Below are 10,019 nucleotides of genomic sequence, written 5' to 3'. Positions count from 1 at the left end.
TCCAGCACACCAGATTACTGGGTGTAGGATAACTTGTAATACTGGGTGTATTAGTGTAGCTGCAGATAGTATTGCTTGATAGCAGTAACTTTGCATCATGTATTTGACTGCCTTTTATTTATTCTCTTATACACACTATGAATCGATTAAGTTTACATTTGCAAAAAGTCTATACATCATGTCTTTGACTACTAAGTGTATTGAAAAGCATTAATGCATAGTTCATATTGGTGATGTATGTGCAGTTTTAAGAGGATGCTGATATAAACATTTTATTTATATAGAACATCAGTACTTTGTGGCCTGCTTTAGTGTGTAACCATAATGGAGATAAATTGTGTTAATAAATGAACACTTCTGACTACATAGAACAGACAGCTTGAAAACATAAATGTCTTTTAGAGATGGGGACGTATGACTCCAGATGTAGACGTGCAAAGCACTTATGTATGTTTGAGTTTATCCTGGGTTGGGATTAAGTAGCTGTAGGTTGAATTAAGTTCATCTGTGCAAAATAATCTGAGAACTGCTTTGTAAACAGGATGTGCTAACTGTATGGTGTATAGCTTTGCAGAAGAGAAAAATAATCTCAAGAAAACATTAACAAAATATAAATCTGTGAAGACTGGCACTAACTTTCCCAGTCGGTTTGTATGTTGCTTTGCATAATTTGCAGACTTGAAAAAGAAAGAAAGATGGAAGGATTCCCCCCACCCACCCTGCCACCCCCAAAAGTGTATGGGGAAAGAAATGAATATCAAGACAGGCTTCCTCGTGTAGGATAGATTACCATGGTATTTGGCAGCAGTTTCAACAGAGATGGTTGTACTGGCCCTATGAACCAGCAATATTAATATTTGTTTTGTAGCAGTCATTGCTTTCTTCTAATGCCAACCTATGCTTTATTAGTATTGAGGCCTTTGTTTTACTAGGGATTGATTGAATAAAAAGTATCCCTTGTACCTACACAATTGTACAATTGAGAACTCATATGAGTTCTCTTTAGGACTGGGGGAAGAAGGCTTTATTTAGTACCAAAGCCTTTGCCAGAGAGAGAAGTGAATGTCAGTCAGGTTTGTATTCATTTTAACAGCTAAAAGGACAGGATACACTTATTTTTAAATGATCTTTTAAAGGAGCCCAGTGAAAATGGACCGCTCTTTACTGAATTAAGGTTTTACATGCGAGCTGCTAAACCAGATCTAAGTAAGTAATCTATTGGGAGTCTTGACTCACAATACTTCTCCCCCCCCCATCTTTTTCAAAATAAATAATAATGTAAATGTGAGGAGAGGTGTGGTAATATATTGCGTAACAATTCATGGGCAACTAAAACCATAGTTCATCGTGGCCATTTAATGGTTTGAGTGCATTCTTAATTATAACTGGAGCTTTCTCTGTAATGATGCCATGTTGGGTAGTTATCGAGGGTAATTGTTTATAAGAAAGGGCCTACTGAACTGGAACACTTACTCTTGTCCTTTTTATGCTAGAAGGTCACAGCCCATTGAGACTGCGGCCACTAATTTCCAAGGGGAAAATGGAATTCTCATAGTAAAAGGTGACTGTTGGAAGGAGAACAAATAAACAATTGCAATTAAATAATCGGACTGGCACAGTTGTGTCAGTATAGTTAAGACAGAGAATAGTTTCAAGATTCCACCATTATAAGCCCTGAATATTCTATTGCTTAAAAATCAAGACCATTTGTCCTAGCTGCCTGGCCATCAGCATACATTCACTAGGTGACAAGAGTCACCTCCCCTGCAAATCTGGTGATGATCCGTTGAAACGTGGCTTAGCTAGAGCAGTTTAAATTTTTCTCTTTTAAACGGGTTTAAAGGGTTGGTGATGGTCTTTCGAATTGAAGAGTGGTATCTAATGATTTTGTAGTCCATTTACATAGATCCAGCCTTTAGACTGCATGCTAGTAAAGTGCCTTCTTGTATATCCCTCTGGGACCCAACCAAGGGTTCTTCGACATGGTCTCTGTGCTTTACACAAATGGGCTTTGCACCTGCGCAGAGACCACATCGGTGCTTCCAAGCTAGAGTTCAAACTTTTGGCAGTAATCTCGCCCCCTCGGTATAGAGGCGGCTTCACAGGCTTCCCTCTCTAGTCTTTCTTCATCTGCAATCGAAGACACATCGCTGAGCTGCTCCTTGCTAGACTCTTTTGCAAGTACTACATTACTCCTACCCTTTCCCCTCTTATTTTCATTCAGTACTTCCCTTTCTTAGCGTTTTTATTTCGTCCCCGGTCACCCTCTCAGATGTCTCCCTAGTTTCGTTTTCCACCCCGTTGCAGCCGTCTGGCCCGGCGTGCTGCGGATCCTTCATCTCCGCTTTTCTCCGATACTTTCCTCGGCCTATGGCAAAAACTACAAAATTTAAGCAGTGTGGTTGCTGCAAATCCAAACTTCCTTTGACCGACTGCCACAAGCTCTGCCTTTTTTGCCTGGGTGAATCCCATAAGGTTGGCTCTTGTCTGCACTGTACAGCCTTTATGAAACAGGCACGCAAAAATCGAGCCTCTCGACTTCGTTCTTGGCTTTGGGAACAGGTGTTCCAAACTACGGGCTCGGACAAACTGTCCACCATGCAGGCTTCGTCCAATACCTCTCCTGCAGCCTGGGGCTTAGAGCCCATTTCGTCCCCTCTGGGAGTCTCGGCGACTACCCCCAAGGTGAATATACCCGTCAATCCCGTGGCTCGGGCTTCGACGTCAATACCGAGGAGTTCGGTAGCAGTGTCAATTTCGATGGCGGTGCTGATCGAACCGCGTTCTGTCCAGCCGGCCAAAAACAAAAAGAGAAAGGACCGCCGCGCTCCTTCTGAACCACCAACAAAGAAGCAGAAGCTGACACATGATACCGAACGTCGATCACGAACTCTCCATACTGAAACTATCCTTGATACCGAGGTCGCCTACGGCTCTAGCCCACACGATCCCGTGTACGAGTATGAGCACGACTCTGAGCCTGAGGAGCTCCCTCCGGAGCAACCATGCCGCTGGGCCAACCGAGACCTGGAAGCTGCTCTGGATGAGCGCTACGCCAGACAAGTTGATGAAGAAGCGGACTACTTCTACACGCATCAAGAAGTTCACCAACGACCTCAGGCCTCCACTGCCGCGGAGCTGGCCCTTCGACGTTCTGCCTCTCCTCGAACTTCTATACCAGCTTACTCGACCTCAGCCTCGATCCTGAACCCGCCTTCTGTACCGGCAAAGTTGCCGCCTCCTCCTCCACCCTGGACTACATCTCTTTTACCTCCATGTGTTCCACCCAGAAACTCGCCTGTACAGGCAGCTATGGCTACTATTGCCCCCGACTCCAGACCAACGACTTGGCTCTGGATTTGACCGCTTCGACCCCCAGTATCGACAGACTCATCAGATTCGTCCTCTAATGAAGAAGGCCCAGAATCCTCCCTACCCGATAGGATATCTTTGGGCTCTTTGCCTCCCTCTTTATTGCTGGACCCTAGGCCCAGCTCCCCATCGGAGGATTTCTGTATTTATACATACTTTGTCTCACGTGTGGCATATTCGTTGGGAGTCCAACCTTCTCAAGGGGACAAATCTGAACCTGACCCACTTTTTCACTTAATCGAGGATGATGCCTGTCCACTGGTATCGCTACTGTTAAACCCATCTATTCTCAAAGTGGCCAAGACCTCTTGGATCAAGCCTTCTTCTCTTCCACAAACATCTAAACGGCTTGACTCCTTTTACATGGTTCATGCCTCCACGGTTCAAGATGATTCCTTTCTGAAGCAACATCCATCTACGGATTTGATTGTGGTTGAATCTTCCCTCTCTAAATTCAGGGGATATTCCTTCTCCACCCCACCCGACAAAGAGGGAAAGAAACTAGAGGTGTTTGGAAGGCGTTTATACTCCATGGCTTCTTTATTGACAAGAATTACAAACTACCAGGCATATTATGCCAAATACCAGTCCTTTCTTTGGGACCATATTGTCCCCTTCTTGGACCACGTCCCTGAAGAACAGCAGGGCCCGGCCAAAGTCTTTCTCTGGGAGGCCACGCAGGTCTCTAAGCAGGAACTTCATGCAATTTGCCACTCCACGGAGGGAGCCGTTAAAGTAATGGCAACTTCCATTGCCATGCGTGGCTCAGGTCTTCCGGTCTCACGCCCGATGCTCGATCCAGAGTGGAAGATCTTATCTTCGATGGTTCCTCTCTATTCGGAGAGAAAACAGATGACACTCTTCAAAAAGTGCAGAAACTGCGTAACGCAGCCCGCTCCATGGGTCTTCAATACTCCACAACCCGCCATTATAAACCACAAAAATGGAAACGCCAACCGTATTCTTCTAAACAGCAGTACTATCAACCCCAGGACAAGTCCTTTCGCTCCAACAGATACCAGCTTTACAGAAAGCGCTCCAACTTCACTGGATCCAAGATGCAGCAGTGCTCCAAAGAATCTCAGCCCCCAGCCAAAGGACAATGACTTGCACCCTCCTCCCCGCTGGGGCACCAGGCTCTCCCCTTTCATTTCCACTTGGGAGAATATCACCACGGACTCCTTGGCCCTGACCATAGTGTGGGTCAGTTATGCTATAGAATTTGCATCCACCCCTCCATACAACCCCCCGTTACCCACTCCACCCACCCCAGCTCTCCTGGAGGAGGTTGACTCCCTACTCTCCAAATTCACAATAGAACTGGTTCACAATCCACAATTCCCGGGTATCCACTCCCGATACTTCACTGTTCCTAATCTGGACGGCTCCCTTCGTCCCATCCTGGATCTCTGGGAACTCAACTTGTACCTCACCTACCGAAGATTTTGTATGGTCACGATTCCTACCTTCATCTCCCTCCTACAAAAGAACCAGTGGTTCGTCTCCATCGACCTCAAGGATGCATATTGTCACATCACCATCAGACCCCAGCACTGTCGTTTCCTCTGCTTTCAAATAGCAAACAATACTTACCAATTCCGCGCCCTCCCCTTCGGACTGGCATCTGAGCCCCGGGTATTTACCAAACGCATGACCCCAGTGGTGGCAGCCCTGCAACAAAAAAATATCCAGATTTTTCCATACCTCGACAATTGGCTCGTGGTGGCTCACAATCCCTTCTCAGAGACCTCTAAACGGTCATCACCCTCCTCTCCAACCTGGGCCTCCAGGTGAACTACGAAAAATCAAAGCTCACCCCTTCCAGAACAATAGAATTTCTGGAAATCGTCTTCGACTCCGTTCAATCCAAAAATTTCCTGCCTCAGCGCAGAACCCAGGCCATCCTGGATTTGTCAGTCCACCTACTCTACCACCCTATCCAGTCAGCACAAACAGTTCATTGCCTGTTAGGACATATAGCTTCCACCACCCACACCCTCCCTCATGCCAGGCTATGGGCCAGGACTCTACAGCACTGGTTCCTTTCAGTGTTCTCTCCACCCGAGGATTCCCTCGCTACCACCCTAACGCTCCCGCCTTGGGTTCTGCATTCCCTCCTGTGGTAGACGGACCCAATCAACCTCACCGTCGGCTCCCCCTTCCATCCTCCATGTCCTGCTCCTCTACTCACTGTGAATGCATCCATGGACGGTTGAGGTGCTCACGCCAACAATCACAACATCCATGACATCTGGACCTCAACTGAAACTGGCCACCACATCAATTATCTCAAACTATTAGCCATATTCAAAGACTTGAAAGCCTTCCTTCCCCTGATACGGGGCTCCCACGTCCTCATTCAGATGGACAGTACTACCGCCAAAGCATACCTGAACAGACAGGGCGGCACCTCTTCCACCTCCCTCCTGTTCCTGTCCATGGAACTTTGGCTCTGGTGCATTCACCATGGCATCACGCCCCTGGCGGTCCACATACAGGAACTAGACAACGTCACGGCAGACAGGCTAAGCAGGACTCAGATAACATCACACGAGTGGCAGCTGCATCCCCCCACACTCCGCTCCCTCTTCCGCTGCTGGTTCCTCCCAGAAATAGACCTCTTCGCGTCAGAGGTGAATGCACAATGCCACCAGTATTGCTCCAGGTCTGGGATCGGACCCAATTCTCTGGGGGACGCATTTGCCCTACCTTGGACGGAATGCCTGGTCTATGCCTTCCCTCCAATTCCTCTACTTCCTTGAGTCCTTCAAAGATCTCCCAGGACCACCCGCATTGCATCCTCATCGCCCCGTGGTGGCCCAGGAGGCCCTAGTTTCCCCAACTCCATCTATCCAACCATTGCTATTACCGGTTCCCCCACATGCCTCATCTCCTTTCCCTGCAGAACGGTCACCTTCTCCATCCAGATCTTCAGTGTCTCCACCTCACAGCCTGGCACATAGCCCCAACCTCCCAGCGGACCTGCTATGAATAGTCCAGGCCTCGCGCAAACCCTCCACGGTCTCCTCCTACTCCCACAAGTGGACCCATTTCCAGAACTTTTTAACGGACAGGAAAATTCCCATACACTGTGTTTCTGTAGAATTGATAAATAAAATTAATAAATTAAACATGTGCTCATGTTTGTTCGTATTTACTGTCCCTCAAACAGGCCAGACTTAAGATTCTGGTCCTTGCGGGTTCACCTCGCAGTCATAGTGGCTCTCTCCTCCCCCCACACCCTCATGGTTCCAACACCCTACTGTCAAGCATTTCCTTAAAGGACTCGCTCACCTTTATACGGACCCGCCAGTCATGCCCCCAGCATCAGACCTGACCTTGGTGCTCTCTTCGCTCATGAACTCTCCCTTCGAACCCATGGCTACGATTTCTCTTGACCTCCTTTCCGGTAAAGTAGCCTTCCTCACGGCTATCACCTTGGCCAGGCCGTTCAGTCAACTCAGGGCTCTTAGAGTTGACCCTCCATACTTGACCTTCCACAAGGAAAAAGCCGTTATTCGGCTGGACATTTCCTTCCTTCTGAAGCTAGTCACATCGTTTCACCGTTCCCAACCAATCTCCTTACACACATTCTTCACCAAGCCGTCGACTGGGGCCAAACAACGCCTCCACACTCTAGACGTTCGTAGAGCGCTCGCCTTCTACGTCGACCGCACCTCTGCCCTTCGAACCTCCAATTCTCTCTTTGTGCTCTACTCTGGCCCTAACAGAGGCAAGCAGGCCTCTGAACAGACCATATCCAGATGGGTAGTCCGCACCATCTCCCTAGCATACCAGATTGCCAAGAAACCTCTCCCGCTCTCTGTTAAGGCACACTCAACGAAGGCGGTTGCGGCGTCTACTGCCTTTGAAAGGTCTATTCCGCTGGATGTCATCTACCAGGCGGCTATGTGGGCGTCAGAGCACTCTTTCATAGAACACTACGCCCTGGATGTCCAAGTCAGAAAAGACACAGTGTTTGGCAGGGCGGTGCTACAATCTATCTTCGCCTGATCCCGTCTCCAGGTGAGCAGGGCACAGGGTGTAGCTTGCTATGCACCCATTCGTGTAAAGCACAGAGACCATGTCGAAGAACGACAAGTTGCTTACCTGTAACTTGGGTTCTTCTAGTGGTCATCTGTGCTCTTACACGCTCACCTATCCTCCCCTCTTCTCATGTCTTTTCTGCTAGTCTCTTTCAGATTGTGGACTCAGAAGACTGGAGAGGGAAGCCCACGCAGCCGCCTATATACCGAGGGGGCGGGGTTACCGCCAAAAGTTAAGAACTCTAGCTTGGAATCTCCGATGTGGTTTCTGCGCAGGCGCAAATCCCATTTGTGTAAGAGCAAAGATGACCACTAGAAGAACCCAAGTTACAGGTAAGCAACCTGTCATTATTTCACAATTCATCCTCAAAGTTGCATTTTAAGAGGCTGAAAAATGCATCTTTACTGCTAAAAGAGCAGAAGGACTTTTGAAGCTGCAGTGCCCACAGCATTGCCCACAACCAGTATAGCGGTCAGCTCCTTCCCTATCTTAGCGTTGGGAGCACAGCCCTTCAGTTTCCTTCCCTTTCCTCTTCTTTTCTTCCCACACTGCAGCTATACCTTTTAACCAACTATACCTTTTGGGGAGGCAGGGGGAAGTGAGTGTGTGTGTGTGTGAGAGAGAGAGAGAGAATTTGAATTTATTTCTTTTATTTATTTATTCGATTTCTATACCGCCTTTCCAAAAATGGCTCAGGGCGGTTTACACAGAGAAACAACAAATAAATAAGATGGATCTCTGTCCCAAAAGGGCTCACAATCTAAAAAGAAACATAAGATAGACACCAGCAACAGTCACTGGAGGTACTGTGCTGGGGGTGGATAGTGCCAGTTGTCTGTGTGTGTGTGTGTGTGTGTGTGTGTATGGCTGCTCTGTGTGTTTGTGTGAATGAGTGAGGGGGGGGAGAGAGTGAGTCTGTGAATGGCTGCTCTGTATGTGTGGGGAGAGGCGGGGGGGAGAGAAAGAGAGAATGTGAATGGCCGTGGTGTGTGTGTGTGCGCGCGCATGCGCTAGTTAACCAAGCCAGATATTCCTTTTCAAAAACTTTGCAAATTTAGTAATTAAAAAATCTCTGGGTTAAGATGGGCTTACAGTTTCACTTTTGCTCTAAAAAGCATGGAAATTGCAAGTTAAGGTTCCCATCTTAACGTCTTTGCCATAGAAGCTGTAAAGACATACAGTCTCGAGTATCATGCTGACTTTAGAAATGAGCTCCATGTAGTCACACTTTGCCAAGATTTTGCCTGGTGTCAGCCAGGACAAGTTTTCAGAACTGAAAAGGCCTGTTGAATCTATTGCAGATTATTTTAGGATTGCAATAAATCCTATTGTTTATTTATAGGATAATAAATAGATGGCCTTTTGTAGTAGCACCATACCTTGTAAATATGCATCAGGCATACATTCATCAGGGGCATCTTTAGGAAGTGATGGGGAAGCTGCACCTGTTGAATGTCTGCCTGGATGCATCCCTCCCGAGCCAGCTGAAGGACAAAGGCAAGTTGTGGGTGCATGGAGCCTCATTTCTAAAGCTAGCATGATATATGAGACTACAAAGGCTTTACAGCTTCTGTGGTGTGGAAGCTAAGATGGGAACCTTCAGTTGGAATGTCCATGCTTTTTAGAGCACAAGTGAAAATGTAAGCCGCCCTTAACCCTTCTTAAACTGGAGGTTTTTTTAAATCACTGGATTTGCTGAGATGTCCTGGGTGTTACTGTTCTATGCAGAACGAGTTTATTGTTGTAAGACTGCTAAGAATGTAGAATGATATGCAAAAATATGAAGGTAGAAGGAAACACTTATAATACATTAACAAGGGGGCTCAATGCAACCAAAGTTTGGACACTTTTAAATTCCATTAATTTCAGTGGCAGAGACTTAATCACATGCTAACTGAGCAAAGAGGCACCTTTTTAAAGTGGTGATTCTCTTTATTTAGCAGGGGGAGAGCAACTGGCCCTATCCATCCCCAGCACAGCATCTCAAAGTGGCTGTTGCTGGCATCTGCCTTAGGTTTCTTTTTTTAGATTGTGAGCCCTTTGGGGACAGGGAGCCATTTACTTACTTATTTATAGTTATGTATTCAACTTTTGTTGAAAAGCGGTATATAAGCATTTGTCATATTCGTGTTGAATCTTAGAAGTGCTTAATGTTGGTTAGATCATGCCCTTTCTGCTTCAGCAGAGCTGTGGGATAGAATATCTGCGGAAAATTTTCCAAAACAAAATTTTCAAATACTCTATTTTTTTTCTGTGGAAAATTTTCCAAAACAAAATTTCTACATGGCTACATGGAAATCTTTTGAGATGCAGTGAGGGAACATTAATATGGTGGAATTTTTTTGTTTTTAAAATAATTTAAATAGGTCAAAAAAGATGCCAAATTGGACTGCAATCTGTCTAGGACATCAGGAAAATATGTATGTTGTATTTTTGCGGAGGGGGCAAAATTACTGCAAATGAGGCCGAAATTTGCGATTGTGGGCCCTTTTAGGACAGGGGTCCATCTTATTTATCTGTTATTTCTCTGTGTAAACCGCCTGAGCAATTTTTGGAAGGGCGGTATAGAAATCAAATAAATAAATAAAAATAATAATTAA

The 10,019-nt window shown here is 46.4% G+C and overlaps 1 protein-coding gene across 5 annotated transcripts in view; it reads left to right on the top strand.

Moving 5' to 3' along the window:
* The window catches only part of VRK1 (VRK serine/threonine kinase 1), a 103,346-nt gene that overhangs the window by 62,365 nt on the left and 30,962 nt on the right, over positions 1–10,019 (top strand). For all 5 annotated transcript variants that reach the window (XR_008309426.1, XR_008309429.1, XM_053259027.1 and 2 more), the window contains exon 4: positions 1,137–1,206. Coding sequence is in view for 3 of the 5 variants with exons in the window: in XM_053259027.1 (XP_053115002.1) it covers positions 1,137–1,206 (70 nt within the window). In the remaining 2 variants the exon portion in view is untranslated. The remainder of the gene's footprint in view (positions 1–1,136; positions 1,207–10,019) is intronic.

This window comes from Hemicordylus capensis, chromosome 1 (genome assembly GCF_027244095.1).
Source record: "Hemicordylus capensis ecotype Gifberg chromosome 1, rHemCap1.1.pri, whole genome shotgun sequence".
Classification (NCBI taxonomy): Eukaryota; Metazoa; Chordata; class Lepidosauria; order Squamata; family Cordylidae; genus Hemicordylus; species Hemicordylus capensis.
This window is presented reverse-complemented; position numbering and strand designations above follow the sequence as displayed.